The following is a 20,547-nucleotide window of genomic DNA, read 5'->3' as shown; positions in this document are numbered from 1 at the left end:
TAATGCTCTATACTTAATTATGCCGGACGAAGAAATCTGTCTGGTTGTTCGATATTACACGTATCGTTCGATACACGTTTAAACACGAGTTTCCTCTTTATCCAAACTTCAAAGAAGTTAAGATACTGTAGCTATTTGACACGTCTTTAGTTCTGGCTCACTATCTTCATCGGATTCACTGACCCAAGAGGGTTGACGTTCATGTCATATTTCTCCATCGCTGTCACCGACTCGTACTGTTGGTCCAGACACACCGTCGTCTAATACTTCTGGTACCTTTAGTAAAAATATTATTTTAACAAATGATTCCTATTAAATTATTATATCTATATTTATGTGATATTAACAGTCAATACAAATTTTATTTAATCCTCGCTCTGTATTATTATCTCTTGCAATAATATATATATATATATTAGCATTAGTAAATAGTAAACAGAGATAAACTTATTCAAACTCATTCTGGCTTTTTTGTTTCATTCTTTTTTTTTTTTTTTGAAGCCGCTTACCAAAACTTCTTCGAAGCGATCGTAATTTTCAGGTCTCGTGTTTAGAAGACTTTCTCCAACAGAATCTGTCCCGGAGCTTGATTGGCAAGAAATACGTCTTCCTAAAGCGCTCGAAGCAATGTGCAATAAAGATAAAATTGCTAACAAGCCGGCTGAAAATAAAAATAAAAAGTTTATTCATGATTATATAATAAATTACATAATGTTTGGATGTAGTTCTCGGCATTAGTCCAATATTTTTTAATTCGTATAAATTTAAATAAATATTTTTAGGGACGAACTTTCGGTCGGTCTTTGCATATTAATTTTTACATAAACTTACGACCAGTTAAGTAGAGCATGATCAATTCTCGTTTATAAAATGAATCATTAATATAGTTTTTAAGTATAATGGCGTCTGTGCTAAAATCGAAACATAAAGTTTTCTCGAAGAAATATGTTCGTTCATTCATCATGCGATATCGTGAAAAGACACATTATATTTTGTACATAGTATGTTAAATTGTGTCATTTACAAAAGAAATGTAAATGTACTTTAATAAACGTTCGATCCGTGTATATCGTAATTCATTCTTTTTTTTTTTCTTTTATTTTTATTTTTTATTTTAATCGAATAAAAGAGAGAAATTCAATCCGAAGCGAGAGTCAACGAGGATGCGGAAAGATTCTTATCTTAAAACTTGGATTTTAATCGCGGCTCGTGTTCTCTCGAAAACTTTTCTATTAGATTATTCACTTTTCTTATGGAAACTCCGAGACTTCGATAGCACTTTGGAGTTCATTTTCTTTTTCTTTTTTTTTTTTTCGTGTTTTTAATCGAAAACATTAAACAAGTAGGCAAATTATATGTCGTATTAGAAATTCCTTGTAATACAATACAAAGATACAAAGATTCTGTTAGGAGATTTGTGCTTGGCCGTGAATTTATTCACGGCATTCACGCGTCATTATTTATTAAGGCCGGAAAAGAGATCTCATAAAGTTGCACGCATGACGCATTTAAGCATTCCGTTTGCCAACTTACCCGCGACATAGGAGAGCCCGAGTTTGTGCGGTTTCCACGCCAAAATGCAGGACAGTGGTAGATAAAACAATGCTCTTCGCCAACCCTTCGTTATCGCGAGTACGCGCGACCAGCAATACGAACAAAGGGATTCTTCATTTCTAAAAACAAAAGTCACGATTTTATCTCTTACGCTTATTTTGTTGTACGCTATCTCAGTTTTTAGCCCTTCTTTTTTTTTCACAAATCAATTGAGCAAAAGAGAGATTTTTTACTCTTCAATAATAAAAATCATATTTTGCAAAATATCTACTCAAAGAGAAAAAAAGAAGAAAAAATAAATGCTTGCGAAGAAAACTATGTTGAAAATGTATGCTCTCTTGTCGATTGGCCATTCGATTACTCATATTATATTCCAATAGTTTTAACGTAAAAAAAAAGCACTTCGCTTCGTGAGATTTATCGCACTTGAATTAAATCGTATCTACTATGGACTTGAACTAGAGAGCGATTCTATGAATTGCAGCTATACTAGACGAAAGCCAGACGAGAGAGCAATAGAATCCTATGTTTTTTTGCCTCTTCTCTCCTCTTTTATTGATTCGGTATATACGAGACGAATAAAAAACGAAAAAGGATTGTGTCTCGTGAAAATTTATGTCGATGAGTAAATTGAAAATATTCTATTTAGTTAAATGGAAGCAATGTGTTTCTACTTGCTTTACTTATGATTATTGTATAAAAAAAAGAAAAGAAGAAACAAACAAACAAGAAAAATAAAAGAAAATATTGACTTATTTTCATGTGAAATAACAAAAGAATTAAGGAAATAAGAAAATGAGCTAAAAGATTAGGAATACCGGGGATATGGATTATCACGTCTTTCATGCCAGTCAGCATGTTTTCCCTGTCAGTCGTAACTACTTTAGTTATAAACGAGATATCGAGTGGTCGTAGCCAAGCGTTTTAATGGCTACGACAAGGGCGTAAACTTCCGAAATGCGACGTGTCGGATCGAGATAGATGGGACTAAGTCGGTCAATAAAGACCCGTCCTCGTTTCTCTTTCAACTTTTTCTTTTACTAACAGACACACATATAAACGCTGACTAAAAACGCGCGCGCACAGGTTTCCTAGATCACCCGAATTTTCTCCTTCGCTGAGATGAGTTTGGCGAACTTTTGGATTCCAAACTGGCGTCGTTCTATCGTTGCGTGCCCCTTTCCTCTTTCTTTCTTTCTTTCTCTGTCTCTCTCTCTTTCTCTCTCTCTCTTCGTTTATCCTTTCACCCTTCTTTTATCCTTCTATTCGGATACCGAACTTGTTTTAGTAATACAACGAAAACTGGGCTAAACTTTTCGACTTAGTAATTGCCAGCTTACTTCGTCGACTTTTTTTTTGCAGAAAAACTAAACTATGAGAGGCTTTAACGAATCTCTCTAATTTACTCTTCAACTCACGGCTATCGTGGTCGTGGCGCTATCTCCGAGGTTATTCACAATAATATTAATTAACGCGAATTTCGTTTTTCTCTGGGAACCTCGAGTGCCACGATGCTGTGTAACTTTCTGCGAATCCACCTCTAATTCCTATACACGTAATTATGAAATCAAAAAAAAAAAAGAAATTCACATGAGAAAAAAGGGTGGTGAGCCAACGTAAGCCCTCATGTTTGTGAATTTTGCGAGGATAAATTTACGGATTTCTCGTAATTCTTTATTTTATTTTTTTTTATTTTCCTTACTCTTTTTTCTTTTTTGTTTTTTATCGAATAATGTTATTTGATTTTCGTGTTCAACGAATTATATTTTCATATGATTTATATTTCATTATATTGAATAAGAATAGATATTCTCTGATGCAAAATCATTTATAAGAATCTCAATTTATTTGATAAGAAAATATTTGATAATATAATCACTTAATAATATGATTCGAATATTTAAATGCAAAAGAAAATTCACCGAGCTCTAAGTGAGTGACCATGTTTTTTTCGTATGATGACCTTCGTTAGTATGCTAGCAAGATATATGATAAATGATTTATTTAACATGATGAACGTACCTGACACAAATCTGTACGAATAAAGTGATGGCCCAGGTGATTTCGAGAAAAAATATCATCAAGGACGAGGCTCTGAAATAGAATTAAAAATGAAATAATCGTAATTGTGTTGAGATTTTCGTAAATTAAATAGCGGGTGGATATGAAGATTATATGTCTACTTCGTTTATGACGAAAAAAACGTATCGTAAACAAAAAAAGAAAATACGTTAATGAACGAAAAAAGAGTAAAAAAAAAGAAATGAAATTAATGAAAATATGAAAACAACTGGGATGGAATATGATGACGAAGATCAGAAAAGACTGACTATAACTAAATAAATAAGGAATGTAAAGTAATTTAGAAACTAAAAAATATATATATGTGTATGTGCATACATGTAAGTATAAGCATGTAATATTTTTAACAAAAATGAATGACAATTAAATCGTAATAATTCATTCGTCAAATAAAGCAAAGATTTTATAAGCGTTAAGTATTAAAAAAAAAAACATCTTTTTGAAGTAACGTAAAATATTTTTTTTCTATTTCTCTACTATCATGCCATCAATTTAAAAATAGAATGATCTTGATTCATTGGATCAAGATTATTCTATTTTTCATCAATGAAAGTTTACATTAATGCAAATTACTAAATTCGCGGAAAATATCAAGTATTATTCTCAATTTTCTTCTCCTTATTCTCAAACTACATAAATAGGATAGTACATGGAGAATAAAAAATTGTTATAGACGCTGAAGTTATTTTCTTTGAAAGAATAAGACCGCCTCTAATTGATATTAAAGAATTTCATATGTTCGTTGAGAGTACGCATAATTATCAATAACATGCAATTAAACAAACAAACTTGTACATTTTTCTTAATGATATTGAAAGACATTGAAGATATATTTATTATTAAACTTATCTTGCGTAGTATATATGTAGGGAGAAAGAGAAATTATCGAGTAGTTTTTCAAATCGACTAAATATTATCGAAATGGTAATTTAATTCTTTCTTTTGCTTCTTCCGTCCTTCGTTTCCTACTGTAATAATTAAATCTTCTCTAAAATTAAATTGTGAGCAGAAAGATGAAATTACGTTTTCCGTCGTCTTCGATGGAAATCGTCGTTCATTACGCCACGTTTTATTCCTACTTCGTACTTGTTTACTAATTTTCTTTTTTTTTCCCCTTCTTTCGTTAGGTAACGAGATAAGAACGTAAAAAACACATCAAATTTAGGATTGAATCGAGTTTCTAATCTAACGTCAATATTTTTTTTTCTCTGAATCTGGATAATGCGTGAATTGAATTACGGTATACGCATGTTGAATTATCCTCACGTAACGTAAAGGCCCATATTGTGTCGACGGTACGCCACATCCACTCCAACTCCGCATACAACTGAAATAAAAGGAAAAACAAAAATAAGATTTATAAAGTTTTATCGTTAAATAAGAAATAAAATATCTAAATAAAATTAAATTATCAAACAAAATCTTAAATGTTCTATTGCATTCTGCTTAAGTTGATAAAACTTTACGAATACGTATAATAATATAAAAAGATGAAGTACTTTCTTTGGCAGGATTAACGTTATAAATTCAATTCCAGTCGTTAACTACATTTATTATTGGCAGACACGGTTGAAAAATGTACATATGTGTATAGGTAGGCTTTCTGCTTTACAACTTACAGCTCACGTATACCCAGAGATCTAATGGGTATCTATATATCTATCTTCCGTATCAGAACCCTCGAATATTTTGGCACCAAATTCACAACGTATACCAAACGTGCCATTCTTTTAATTACTATTATAAGAGTGAAATTTAAGCATTTTTACATTCAAGATATATAAGAAGAGTCAGTTTGTTTTTGGCTTCATACACTTGTAATTGTAATGCGAAGACAATTTGAAAAATTCGCGGCTCTTTTTTTCACTTTAAGATGTGTTTCATTTTAAGAATGAAATATATACATTATCATAATCTGTGGATGAGGCCATTAATTTTTCAAATGGCCCTGGTATATAACACTTACATACAAAAAATCAATTTATTTTTAATTGTTCATTTTTTGCATATTTCTATGTGAATTCCGATTTTACATGTAAGTATGTTTATTAATTTAAACAATTTCAGTTTTTAATAAAGATTATTAAATTTTTTGTTGATCAGATATTTATATATATTTAAAATATGGACATATTAATAATCATTTATCTTTATAGATTCAATATAATAAGTGATAAATTTGAACGGCAATATAATTCAGGAAGATTTTAATCAAGGAAATGGGATGCAAAGTGGTTTTTGTCGTGAATAGTTTATATCTCATCGGCATTCTCATATAGTGAAAATAAATTTTCAGTTTAAGTGACGATTGCATAACAAAAGCTATTGAAATTTTATTGTTATTGCGATTACGTGGAATTAATTGAAATTTAACGTAATTTTGAAGGTAGACAATGGAGGGAAATAAAATTGAATTTGATAAAATATTTATATGTATAATTAACCGTTAGAATGTTCAATCGTACGAGATTTATTAACGTACGTTATTTAATATTGTATTTAGGCATGTATATTAAAAAAAAATCTATATGTTTGAATAAAAGATATATTTATATATTGAAACGATATATTCAACAAAATAATAATAATAATAATAATAATAATAATAATAATAATAATAATAATAATAATAATAATAATAATAATAATAATAATAATAATAATAATAATAATTTGATCCATTGGAGTTAACAACGATATATTTTTCGTAGATGATGATAGATCACGATAAAGTGGTACTTCATCAATGGCAATGCGATGCTGATCGAAATCAACAACTTATCCTTTCAAGAGGGTGGCGTGATACGGGTAGAAAAGTTTGACGTTCGATTATCATAGTTCGTCCATGTGATAGGTGATAAGCATGATGTCAGTACGATGCGATTATAAAATACGAATTGGAAAATACGATTGAAGTGGCGCTCGAGTGGAGCGCGCTCGATCAAATGGTACTCGAACAGAGATTGTTGGTGTCACAGACGCGTGCCGACGAAAGCTTGTTTTCATAGAATCGATCAACCTCTCGATAGGGATAGAGATGAGATATTTTATCATATGACAAAACGAATCGAAGGTTTGTAAATAATAAAAAATATCAACTAGACCTTACTCCGTTTGTATCCGATGAATTTAATTATTTTCTTTCCTTGGAAATGAAATGCTTTTCTTTTTTTTTATATGAAATGCTCATCTTTAAAACGAGAAAATATTCTGAATAATCTTTATTGCATGTTTTTAATATTTAATTATATAATGGTTATATAATTAATCTTATAAGTAATGTGTCTACTATATTTATACGTACATACATACATAAATATATTTATATATATATATATATATATATATATATATATATATATATATATATATATATATATACGGGATTTCACAATAAATTTTCCATTATGAATTTCTACCTATGAATTATGAAGGCTTGGATTATCGTGCCATTGCAGAAATTTAACTATACTGCACATTTACATACTCCCTGTCGGTCTAAAGGTCGCTGAAACAATGGAGATATACGATCATATATACATAAAGCAGGTGAAGTGACGCGTCGCCCATTTCTCTATATCTACGATTTCAACGATATAATTATAGTAAATGTATAAAGTAAGAAATGATAATAGATAAGTTATTTGAAGAAATCGTAGTTTTATTAGATTTATAATATAAGAGGACTAAAATAGAAATGTAAAATGATGAGAAAGTATTAATAGAAAAAAAAGAAAAAGGAAGGAGGTCAAGTAAATCGATCAGAGAAATAGAAAATTATTTCATCTTATTCACAATGCGAAGAAAACATTTAGTATTGTCGACTCGAAGAAATCTCATGCGGAATGAAATATTTCAATAATTGTCGCAAATAAAAACAGTGAAGCCAAAGAAAGAGAGAGAGAGAGAGAGAGAGAGAGAGAGAGAGAATGCTAAGAAACAAAATGTTAAAAGAAAAATGATAGGAAATATGAAGAAGGTAGAAAAATTCTTCTGATCGTTTTTCCTCAGCGCTTTTCTTTCTCTTTTAGGGATGCAGAATACGATATTCGTTCTTTCTCTTTAATTTCTTTCTCCGTCGGTAGGACGAAGACAGATCGGTACGATTGAACTTTCATCTTCCCTTTCTCGTTTACCACCCTTCCAAAGCTTTTACTTTCTCTTCGTCGAACTTTAGCTTTCATCGTTTTTCATCTTTCTTTAGCTTTTCTTGCTCCACTTTTTCTTCATTTCCTTTTCCTTTCTCTCTTTATTTCTATACACATTTTCTCCTCTTTTCTTCGTGCCATTCGATCTTCAAGTATTTTTTCTTTGTTTTCGCAAAAGAACATGCGTCTTTTTCAAACGAAACATTTCTCAGGTTCTTGTGACTATGTGCCATGGAAAAATTGAAATTTTAAAACGTCGCACGGTTTCAATTAAAGACACGACGCTACCCTCGGATGCATCTCTGCGATGCAATTAACCACGGACACCACTTGCGCTAAGAGTATCCCTTAAAAGGACTGAAAGCACGTTATAATTAAGACGTCGTGCTACTTCTTCGTATAATTAGCTGCCACCGTCGATATATCTAAGTTGTTGAAAACCAATGCTTTAACTCTTTCGTTAGCGATCAGAATTTTTTAAAAAATTTCATTTATTTGAACAAAAAGAATTCCATGTGATTCGCATAGTGAAAAATCCTTTATCTTCTTTTCTCAGTCGAAATGGGTATGATATTTCGTTTCATTCTGTGGATACAAAAACTAAAAATTTCGCATAAAAGTAACGAACGATCCAGATCGTATTCCATGAATCGCACGGACCAACCGAAATGAAGGTAGGAATGAACTTTTTTTAAGCTTTAAAGGATTTTACGACATTTTTAACAAAAAAAGAAAGTAAAAAATAAAAAACCTATTGAAACGTTAGAAGCGCTCGACTAGTTCAAGGGTGTAATGGACGCGATAATTCCACGTTAAATTAAGCTAAATGTTTTAACGAAGAGTCTCGCTCGATATTAACGACGAGAACTAATTGCTCTTGCTCCAACAATCGTTTTAATTTGAGTCATATCTATCGAATTTTCTACTAAATTTGTCGATGATTCTAAGTAAAATATATGGCTATGTATATGAGTATATCGAATAGAAATTGTGCATTAGCAAATAAAATACAAAAAAATCATATTGACAATCTCTTCTTACTTTCTTTCTTGGAACGATAAATAGAAATCATTTCACTTTTCAGAGGCAGATGTGCCTCTCTCCCACTCAAATTCGTATGCGTCAAATGCAGTCGTACGTTTTCCTTTTACGTATTGATAGAAATTGAATTGTCAAAATTTTTCCAACGAATCGATTTATTTCGAGGTAACACAGAGATAGAAATTAGTAATTGACGGAGCAATTAATTTAATTGATACAGTACTGACATCCATACCTTTTATTTTACTATTGATGGAAATCTTTTGGAGACATAGATTTCTATGCAAATTGATATGGTACATTGACAAACATCATATTGCATCATGATTTTTGCGTAAAGATGAATGCTTTTGCGTCTTTTCATACTAGAACTTTTGTTCTTGATTAAAATGGCCCAACATGCATTTCTGAATAGTAATATAGCATTCCCTGCCGTAGTATACGTATGAGACTGGATACAAGCTTTTTGTAGAAACGATGAAAGCTTCTGTAACCAACTCCGCTAAACTCAAGCTTCAAGTATTCTCTCATCAGCGAATGCAGCATTCCTTTAAAAAACATGGGTCCATTCTCTTGCCTTTTATTACAGTTTGTTGGATTCTGTAAATGTCTTTGTGAGGTACTATAAGTATCGACAAAATAGAACTATGATTTATCTTTTTTCCTTTTCTAGATGGATCGTATGAATTCGTTTGAAAAGAATTTTTTCTCTCAACGTCTGCTTTTTAAAGTGGCCATCGATATATTTCCAATGTTCTATGGCTACGAGAGAGATTTAGTACATATTAATGTATTTAAATGCCTTTGCAATTACATTGCAATTGTAGTTAACATTAAATTATCATTTCGACGATATCATAAACGCGGAAACATGCATGTAACCTTTTATCTTTTTCAGGGTCTTTCCGCTTCCAAGAAAATACAAATACTTGTAGTAACATGAATAACTTACACATATCTATCCGATTCACACTTTTGATATGCACATCAGCTATTCCCTGCAGAGAATTTTTCTGCATCCGCTTGAATAAATCATACATATACATAAATATCATAACTCTTATATAATAACACAGAATAAAAAGATAAAATGACTTTAATTTCTCTCGTATAATCAGATTAAAAGTTTATGAGTACAGAGACTCGAGTTTTTATGAATGTAAGATGTCTACAAACGACAAGTTATAAACAATAAGACGTTAGAAGTAAAGAGTACATAAAGTACCATATTTCGTCAGAGAAAAGAATAGAATACCTAAGTGTGAGAAAGACAAAGAAGAAACAAAGGCAGACGAAGTATAATGAAAGTATAAAAGCAAAACGAATGGTACGATGAGAAAGGTATACAGTTGATGAAGTGAGAAGCAAACATGTATCAAATGTATTGTTCTTTCTAACTTTGAAATGGGATCTCATGAAAAGATGGTTGCAAAAAATGGGAAGGTACTCAAAGGTCCCTTGCGAAAATACATATTTTTCAAATGTAACTGTCCCTTTATTAAATGTAAAGGTCCCTTGCGAAAATACATATTTTTCAAATGTAACTGAATAATGACATAAAAATAATCCAAAAATATATAAAAATAAATGAAAATATTAATGGATGTGTTATATCTCCAATTGATGAGTAGTACATAACTAACGTATGCATATCACCAGGAACTAAGTTAATCAAATCAAGGTCCTTCCTTCTTCATAAGCCTATATATAAAAGCTGAACATTATGATATAATGTATTTTTTCTCTTTAGATGATATCGGCTTGCCGTTTAACGTAATATTTCTTCTATAAAAATTCATTAAGAATGTTAAAATTCTGGTATTTGATGTAAGTAATCTACAACTATATTTTTGTATTAAACCATTTGAAAAATAATACGATTTAAATGTTTGATTCTTTTTGCAGTGCTTTCTGGGCAATCATTTCAATGGTAATTGCTATACACCGTGACGCCTTACCTGAACATGAGGATATATCTCCTTTATCCAAGTACCATCATCATGCGAAATATCGTCGTTCTTCACACGGAAGTCATTCTTCACGCGGTCATCATTATCCTCGTGGATTAGAAAAGCTTTTCGAGGGGAAAAAAAAGGAAGAAAAAATTGTCTGTCACAGCGATGAATGCAAACTAATCGGTATATAATAGCTAGATTCATTCAATATTATTTCTTTCATATCCCAATTATATTTATATTTTTATTATATTTCTTTTCTATGATGCAGCTCGAATTATAAAGGATAATATGAATCAATCGGTTGATCCTTGCGAAGATTTTTATCAATACGCATGTGGTAAGTTTGGGGAAAGTAATCTGATTCCAGCTGGCGAGAAGAGTTGGAGTTTCGTTCAGATGATGCTAAATAATCTTGAACGTCAAGTGCAAGGTAAGCTTTCGAATTTATACATATTATATTTATACTTTTATTATTTGTTCACTTATTTATTATTATACAATTTTTGTTAAGAAATTTGTATTTTTTAAAGAAATTCTAGAATCAAACTCAAACACGGAAGATTTGTTGACAATTAAATTAGGAAAAAATTATTACCGAACTTGTACAGATTACAGTAAGTTAAAGAAAATCTTCTATTTTATATAGAACTATTATGTGCTTATAAATTACTTTGCTTTTGATGGAGATCTCTTTTATGGACGTTTAAAGATACGCGATATAGGACAGCATGGCTCAATGAATACCTTGCAAATTTCAGAGAGCAGAGAACGAAAGGGTCTTGAGCCTTTAGTCACAACTATGGCAAGAATTGGTGGTTGGCCGATGATAATGGAACCCGAAGAATGGGATGAAACCGAACATACCTGGCAAAAAGTTGATGATTATTACGCTATTCTAACGGGATACAATTCATTTTATAATATTGAAGTTCATATTTCGCACTTTGGAAACGAAAGTTTGATAAAGGTATCTATTATAAATAATAGTTATTACATTTAATAATTTGATAAATAAATAAGTTTAACTTCTTTAAAGTAATTTTACAAAATTATTTATTTTTTCTAATATTCAGATGGTATCACCGCAAATGCCTACAGGTTCGGAAAAATTGCGAGTGAATAATGAAGAATCGAACGAAGAAGATAGTAAATCAAATGATGAAGATAGTAAATATGAGAACACAGAGGAAAGTGAAGATTACGGAAATAATAAAACCAATAAGGATAAGAACAAAGAAAAAAATTTGAATGACGAAGATAATGATAGTCGACAACAGAATAGCCAAGAGCAGGACAGTAAAAATGCAGATTCTGAAGAATTAAACAATTCAAAAGAAAATCGTAATATGACAGAAGAGTATATTAATTTGATTAGCGAGATAGCGATGGCCATTGCCGAAACTCGAGGATTTAAAATTTCCGAAGATCGTATTAAGGCAGATGCTAATGACCTTGTAATATTTCAACAAAAGATAAAAGAGGTATTTTTAACTCAATTAACATTTTAATTTTTTTTTTTTTTTGTAACAAATTATTTTTGGTCTTGCGTTAAAATACATTGAGTGAATTTTTTTTAAGATCGATGAGAACTCCAGGAGCAGTAGTGCGATTATATCGATTCGTGAATTTCAAGATTTATTTGATAATGAGATTATTACTACAGAAACTTCTAAGGTGAAATGTCCTTCTATCTATTTATCTATACTATTAATTTTTCAATAAAAAATAATACATAAATCAACCGACTTTTTACAGATTAATTTCGTCGATAAAATATTAACTTTGTTTGATTCTGCTAATGCTAAGATCGATGAAGATGCTAAAATTTTTATAGAATCGGCAGATTTTTTTGTAGTTCTTAGTTCTTTACTCAATGAAACATCGAATCGTGTTATTAGTAAGTCTGATAAGAGAAATATCCTTTGTTAAAAAATACATGTAATCCAATATAACCAATTTTATAAAATTATATTGTTACAGTCAATTACATTCATTGGCTTTACATTAGTCATTTTATGGACGCTACAACCGAAAGAATGGAAATATTACATAAATTTATGAAAACGGACGATCAATCTGATAAGAAAATTTTATCAAAACAGGATCGGTTTGTAGTATTATTTCTATGATATTATCACTTTACAATCAGCAATAATATTCATATCTTATAACTTGAGAAAAAGAAAAGAAGAAATTATTATATAAATTAGATATAAATTTCAGGATTAAAAAATGTGTATCGGAAATAATGGATATGGATATTACAGCGTACACCTTTGTTAAGAAATATTTTCCTGATGAAATCAAAAACACGGTAAGGTTTTAATATTTGAATTAAACCAATTATCATAATATCAACAAGGATTACCGTAATGTTATCTTAATACATCACAAGGCAGAAGAAATGATCACATATATACAGGAAGAAGTGGAACGTGAAATTTCTGAATCAAAATGGTTAGATGATGATACTCGTAAATTTGCTACAGAGAAAGTTCAAAATATTAAAAAACTTGTCGGATATCCATCCTGGTATTCGAATACTACGATAATGAAAAATTATTATAAGGGAGTATGTTAAATTGTTTGATCCTATTAAAAGCATTTTATTTCTTTTTATGTCTTTTCCAATAATCTCATCGATTAATAACTTTTTTAAGCTCGTAATTGGTCCTTCCTATTTCGAAAACAGAATGAGTTTTAGCAGATACGCCATATGGAAAAATTTGCGTATGTTAAAAATGGATACGAAATATAATATGTTAGTATATATATATATATATATTATACCCGTACATATATATTTCTATCTACATTAAAACTTATGAATTTTCATTTATTTCAGAGAAAGCTACATTACGCCTTTTATGTTGAACGCTTTATATGCACCATTTAATAACATGATGTGTAAGTTCTATAAATTAAGCTAAACACAATGAAATGTTATTAATGTACTCCGTATCTATTTTTTATAAATTAGTTGTAACAGCGGCAGATTTTCAAAATCCATTGTTTGCAATTTCAAGACCACCGTAAGTTACTGTTTGACATTATGTAAGTAGAATTATATATTTGATACAAACAAACTTTCACGTATTATAGCATAATAAATTATGGAATTATTGGAGCTGTTATGGCTCATGAAGTTAATCATGGATTCGACGATAACGGTAAGCTAGGAACAAATGATCAATCCCATCTTGATTGAATCTACAGTTATAGAATACTAATAAGTCTCTATTCAAAGGACGACTTTATAACAAAAATGGTCAACGAATTGAATGGTTAGACATAATGGTTTCAGCTTATAACAAAAGAGTCGAATGCTTCGTCAATCAATATGATAATCTGGTACAAGATGAAGTGCTAAAAAAAAGTGAAGATCCATTGGTGAGTTGTAAATGCAATAATTTTTCATTTGCTCGATGTAAATAATTTATCTACTTTTTTACTTTCATATTCACAGAGTTACGGTAATAGAACTAGAAACGAAAATATAGCCGATTCGATGGGTCTCGAAGCATCCTTAGGTGCATATCGTATATATAAAAAAAAAAACAAGGACAAGTCATCGGAAGTTTTACCAGGCTTGGAAAATTTAAGCATCGAACAACTTTTCTTTTTATCTTACGCTAACGTAAGTATAAATACATATATATCAATAGATCTTAGTGATGATTCATCTTAAATTAATGGGACATAAGATTGTCATGTTTGTGCAGCTGTCTTTAATATATAATAACGTTTGAAACAACATCTAAATTAAATAATTGTTTAATATATCCTCTGGTTAGTGATACGATTATTTTAAGTAAGAGCATCTAAACTTAATTTACGATAGATATAGATATTTCGTTGAAATAAACGTGTATATATGAGACAAGAAGAAAACTATCTCGAGTGAGTAACTTAAAAAAATTAAATAAAAAATAAAATAAAAAAATAAAAAGTCAACCGACGACAAATGTAGAGATTTATTTTATGTGCGTTAAATTGGACTTGCCAGGGATGCTGCACGTTCTTCCTTTATTCTCTTCTTTACCCTTAATACGTGGCTGGCTATGGTATCGCGACAATCGCTTCTCCGATCTTTTCCCTCTCCACTGTTGTCGTCCGTATTACGATGTGCAATAAGGGAGAAATTGTACAAGGAATGAACAGACAAGATGTTGATGCGTTCTATTTACGACGGAAGAGCGTGAATAACATTCGAACGAGCGAACGTTATTACGGGTTGTCAGATTTTAAGAATCCAATCAAATGAAAAAACATGTTCGTTTCGTTCGTACGAAGAGAGAAAATAGATTTATGTATATTTGTCTATATCCTTTCAGACCTACTGCGAAGTAGTTAGTCCAAAACAGATGAAGGAATATAAAGAGGATGAACATAGTACAGGACAATTACGAGTACTTGGGCCTATCTCAAATTCAAAAAGTTTTGCCAAGTCTTTCAATTGCCCGGTCGGAAGCCGAATGAACCCAAAAAGAAAGTGCAACATTTGGGACTAACTGGAAACGGTAGATGATATTTTCTTTGACTATCCTCTCGATCTATCTTATTTGATTTAATCTTGCGATGATGAGTTTTTTGTAAAATAAAATAAATAAATAAGATACAAAAACCATTTCATTCGACTTGCATTATCATATTCGAGCATCTATGGAGACAATCTAGTTTTATGTAGTCTCGTCTTTCGGGAAATAATTAGGCGAAAGTAAATTATTCTATGAATTACTGCATATATCTATGTACGTAGATCGTGCGTAATTAATAACAGCTCTTAGTTACACGCTTTGATCCCTTTATGATAAAACCAAAGTGCTTTCATATAAAGGACATAGAAAGTGTCTCTTGATTATCTTGTACCTTCATACTGTAACCATCTCCGAAGTAATTACTTTTAAAATATTTTACATTTTAAGCTTTCAATGCACTTTGGACACACACGGATATTTATATATGTGTCGATATAGAATTAACATCTTTTTTAATTCAAAGAAGACATATATCTTTTATATCACACGATCCTTATTAACAGAAATGTTATCGGTTAACAAAACAAAAAGAGAAAGGATTAAAATAATCAGGTCACAAAAAACGTCTTCGATTCACACAGTATTTCTTATTTCTTAAAAGAATTTATATTTATTCAGCGGAAGATTTTAATGAATTTTGTGCGATCATGCGATTATGATTTAAAGCATTTTACTAAGAGATCTTTGTATATATATATATATAAAGATTTTTATATATACAAACACCTTACATCTTGGAATCTTTTAGAAGATAAAAACTTTTGGAATCTTTTAAAAGATGAAGACTTTTGTTAAGATATAATTACAATTCTTTCAAAACTATATCCGATTTTAATTAAATAAAAAGATACAAATTTCGTCCTTACGAAAAATACATATCTTTTTAAATTTTAAATCACATCTTACTTCTTTTATAACCTTTGAGTTCGTTGATCGTGGACCATAGACGACGTCTATCCCTGAATTTCATCTTATCTTGCTGTAATTTTAGTATCTCGATATACGCTTTCACATTGTCCTACTCTCCTTATTGCACAAGGTCCTTATCGTGCCTTACCCTTACCTATGTACCACCTGTGGTAGGTATAACTATATGTACCTATGTACTATACTATGCCGTCTTCCACTCTTACCTAAACTAGTTCAAACAAACTGGATTCCCTACTCGCATTGTCATTCGCCTTGGTAAGTTGCCTAACACAAAGTGCAAATAAGGCAACGGCTTTTCCAAAGAGGTACTTTACTTGAATCGGTACATTTATGATTTTGCATATGCATTCGAGCGATCATTTGCTTCCTACCTGATTTTCCTTAAAAATAATACAATTTAAAATTTTAATGCAAAAAAAAATAGAAAGAGAGAGAGAGAGAGAAAGAGAGAGAGAGAGAGAGAGAGAGAGAAAGAGAGAAAGAGAGAAAGAGAGAGAGAGAGAGAGAGAAAGAAAAACACATATTTGTCTATCCAAATCCGATTTCTTTTCTTCTATCTTATCTTTTCAAATCATTCGTCCAAACTCCAGGCTATCGTTGGAAAACTCTTTTCTTATCCGATACTGTCCGCTGAAAGTCGTTCACTACGACTAGACGGTTACAGCAAATTAGTTCTATTCGTTTTATTTGAGAAAAAAGTAGGAATCGAGGGATAAAACGACCTCACCATTTACTTTCTCTCTCTTTCTCTTTTCTCTTTTCACTACCACTTACTTCAATTGCGATATTTTAGGTTCCAATGTTTTAAATCAAATAGTTCCTTACAGTAACTGGTTTTCTTCTTAATTTTATAAATCAAAGAACAAAGAACACCGATTAATCGGCTCGTTCTTGAACGAATCAAACGTAGCTAAAAAGTTATCGCTTACTTCTTTTGTCTCATCAATTACGACATCTCAAGTTGCTCATTGTATTCGATCATTTCGATTGACCGACAAATTATCTTATTGTTAGGGAGAAATTAACATTGAATACTGAAGAAGATGTAGGTCAGAATTTTTTAACGATTATTACATGTTTGTCGAATAAATAATATAAATAATGAATAATCTTCAATATCTTTTCAACTAGTTTTTTTTTTTTTTTTTTAATTGAACAATATTATTTTAGTTCTTTGCAATTTAGTTTTTTACCATCTAAAAACGATTATCGTATTTATAGAACTTTCATTACTCTCAGATTTACGCTCAAATTAATCGAATCTATAATCGATTTTACTTTACATATGAACCAATCAATGAATTATTGTTATGAAGTTATATAATAATCGCGTGACAATTTTGTTCGATTATTACAATTATTTTTAGTTGAAAATTGAATCTCTTCGATATAGCGGTCGGTTGAAGAATATCTACACGTGAGTCATAATTGTATTAAATTAATTGTAATAAATAAGCATTATTGATCCTGATACTATTTTCTATTTGTTTTTTAATAGATAAAAACAAATAATTTATAGAGAAGTATTCAAAAAGATTAAACAAATAAATAAATAATGTATATAAATAATCGATTAAAGTCGACGATCGTACTGAAGCATTTAATCTGGCTATGTTTATCGAATCGCCATAGATCGTGCGGTAGTACGGTCGTTGCACAATTGGCAGCAGATTTTGCTAGAAATGTAGGGCGACGTAATTCGTATCCAGAACTGATTCTCAGCAACGTAATCACATCGAGCGTAGCCAAATTAGTGGTGGTTTACGCTTTAATACGAATGGCGAGCGCGCCTCGGTTCACCGGATAAATAATCACCTACTGCGTAATTACTGTCTGATTTTATGTCTCTGCGTATCACCAACAATTTACCAATTTCTAACGCGCTATACTATATTGTATTAATCGATAAAATGTCAAGAGATTATTTTTGATTCTGGATAGGACACACTGAAAATACAAATCCGTCGTATAGTAAATTTTTAACGATAAATGTATAAATTTATAAATAAACTTGAAAATTATTGAATGAAGACAGTTCGTTTTAAAATTTTTTTTTTTTATTTTTACAAAAAAGGATTTAATATCGCATTTCGCGAGCAACACGTTGTGTCGTAAACTATTGCATCTTAGAGCATCCGCGTGAAATCATATCTGCAAGGAACTGCAGGATCCTCAAGGAAGCCAACGCATTCCTTGCCAAACCCTTAATTGCATCTTATCGCATTCAGTTTGCTCGGAGAAAATAAATCTCACTGTTAAAAGAAAAGACTGCGACAATTTGTGAAAAGAGAAAAGAGCACGACTCTTTCTTTCCCCTCTCATTGTTACATCAAAAGAACATTATTTGTAGTCTTTTATTTGACTTTTTCAACTTATGACCTATTCCGTTTGTTCGTGAGAAAAGGTTATTCACATTTCGAAGGTAACATTGTTATTTCAATGAATTCAACATTGTTATAGTTCGGTAGTTGTGAAAAGAATCACGTCATTTTTTCAAAGATAACTCTTAAAGTTTTTTACGATTTCGCAAATGCACGAAAAAAAAGCTTCAACCCCTTCAACCCCTTCAACCCCTTGTTCCTGTAAGGTCGTTAAACTCGTCGAAATCTTGGAACGTTTACCTACTCAGAGTAAATATGCTTTCTACGATCTCACCTAGGATAGGAAGAATACTCTATGCACACATCCCCTATTCATTCACATAGAAAAGATCTTCCACGTTTGTTGACGAACCGTTCCCCAACATGTATTTAATATTAATGGATCATCATGAAGAGAGAGAAAAAAAATAGTTACTTTTAAAAGACCTTTTTAAATTTCAAGCTCGATCCATATAGAAACTTGGCAATTGATACAAACATTATCGAACCGGTTATAAAACCTTAGAGAGTATAAAACGAAATATTTTAAGTACTTTAAAAAATTAATATTTTCATTATTACAAATTATATTTAATAGTTATAAAATGGCGGTAATATAATAAATGTTCTGTAAATGCATAAACAAACTCGATGATGTCCATGTACGTATTTTAAATACTAAATATATATATTTTTTTCATTAACAAAATATATATTATATGTATATATATATATATATATATATATATATATATATATATATACATCTTTAATAAAGTTTTTAGTGTTACTTACCGATCGCTGTACAGACACCCACGATCCTTGTCAATGTTCCCAAATGCGTATCGGTTGATCTAACGTAAGTCGACATACCGTCTTCAGGGTTATTTTCGCTGGAATGATTCATATGGGTCACCATAAAAAAAAAACACGAAGGAACAATTGTTGACAACGCCAAGTTGTAATCTCTGAAAAAAGAATAGTCCTTCAAAAATTCGAACTTGTGCTATTTCTTAATTGTATCACGTACCGCCGATCCGTTACTACGTGATTCGAATCAAAACCTCACTGAAACGGAAGCCAACTATTGAAACATAAAACTCTTATATAAAGAAATAAAATTCGACGATTTTCTTATAGAAAATATTAAACAATAATAATTTGTAATATATAAAAAATATACGTGTAAAAAATAACAATTATTTACATAATTAAATGTAATATATTATTTGACTTGTAGAACGAGACCGGAAGACGCGTGGAAATAATCGTCCAATGTAAACCGATGTAGTCTAGCGGCGCGAAATATAAACGCTTGAAATAACGCGACACGTTCACTATTCGAAAGGTCGCGTACGACTGAGAGGGTAAGCTCATCCAGCAAGATTGTCACAGCATCCCCGTGCCAAAATCCACACCTGCGCACTTGATATTTACTTTTACTCCGTCTCTTTATATACGAGAACTTACATATTTTTAATTGTAAACAAATAATTGTGTTTAATTGATAATGCAATTTTCGATTAATTAGAAACAAATATGCCAGTATTAATTTAAGGATAATTATTTTTTTGACATAGTTTTATATACACATATGTATTTCGTACAATTTTTTAATAGTATTCAAAAAGATAATCATTCAAATAAAATTTAATTTCCTTTCTTTCTTTTTCTTTTTTTAATTTATCTGATCATAGATTTCATATTTTTTAATGTATTAGAATGATACTATCATAATTACTATTTTTCTATTTATTTTTTAAGGCACACTTTATATAACAATTTATATATGAATATCATACATTAACAGATCTCAAGGATATACACATTTACAAACAAATAAGCAATGATTATAGATTGGTATACTTCACCTATTTACAATAAACGCATTTTCATGTATAACAATGTGCAATTATAAAAATATATTTGATTGCTC

At 30.6% G+C, this 20,547-nt stretch overlaps 2 protein-coding genes across 5 annotated transcripts; one reads left to right on the top strand and one right to left on the bottom strand.

Annotated features, from left to right (window-relative positions):
- Window positions 1-145: 145 nt before the first annotated feature.
- LOC124946875 lies at window positions 146-20,110 on the bottom strand. Of its 4 annotated transcripts, none has more exons than XM_047488219.1 (8): window positions 19,819-20,110; window positions 19,642-19,679; window positions 19,407-19,579; window positions 4,903-4,963; window positions 3,577-3,648; window positions 1,534-1,673; window positions 510-661; window positions 146-276 (listed from the first exon to the last, which is right to left on the bottom strand). In XM_047488219.1, the coding sequence occupies exons 3-8, from the start codon at window positions 19,528-19,530 to the stop codon at window positions 205-207; spliced, it is 621 nt and encodes a 206-aa protein (XP_047344175.1). In that variant the 5' UTR covers window positions 19,531-19,579; window positions 19,642-19,679; window positions 19,819-20,110; the 3' UTR covers window positions 146-204. The 4 variants fall into 4 exon arrangements, with proteins under 4 accessions (XP_047344175.1, XP_047344174.1, XP_047344173.1 ...); XM_047488218.1 differs by having other exon boundaries at window positions 19,642-19,695; window positions 19,819-20,109; XM_047488217.1 differs by having other exon boundaries at window positions 19,642-20,109.
- On the top strand, window positions 10,551-15,410 carry LOC124946869 (endothelin-converting enzyme 1-like). Its single transcript, XM_047488195.1, has 18 exons — window positions 10,551-10,652; window positions 10,731-10,963; window positions 11,052-11,213; window positions 11,314-11,397; window positions 11,542-11,750; window positions 11,857-12,264; window positions 12,362-12,457; window positions 12,539-12,680; window positions 12,764-12,890; window positions 13,007-13,097; window positions 13,179-13,355; window positions 13,444-13,544; window positions 13,629-13,690; window positions 13,764-13,815; window positions 13,886-13,953; window positions 14,031-14,173; window positions 14,250-14,420; window positions 15,118-15,410. The coding sequence occupies exons 1-18, from the start codon at window positions 10,630-10,632 to the stop codon at window positions 15,292-15,294; spliced, it is 2,526 nt and encodes an 841-aa protein (XP_047344151.1). The 5' UTR covers window positions 10,551-10,629; the 3' UTR covers window positions 15,295-15,410.
- Window positions 20,111-20,547: the final 437 nt, after the last annotated feature.

The sequence above is a fragment of the Vespa velutina genome, chromosome 2 (genome assembly GCF_912470025.1).
Source record: "Vespa velutina chromosome 2, iVesVel2.1, whole genome shotgun sequence".
Taxonomy (NCBI): Eukaryota; Metazoa; Arthropoda; class Insecta; order Hymenoptera; family Vespidae; genus Vespa; species Vespa velutina.
This window is presented reverse-complemented; position numbering and strand designations above follow the sequence as displayed.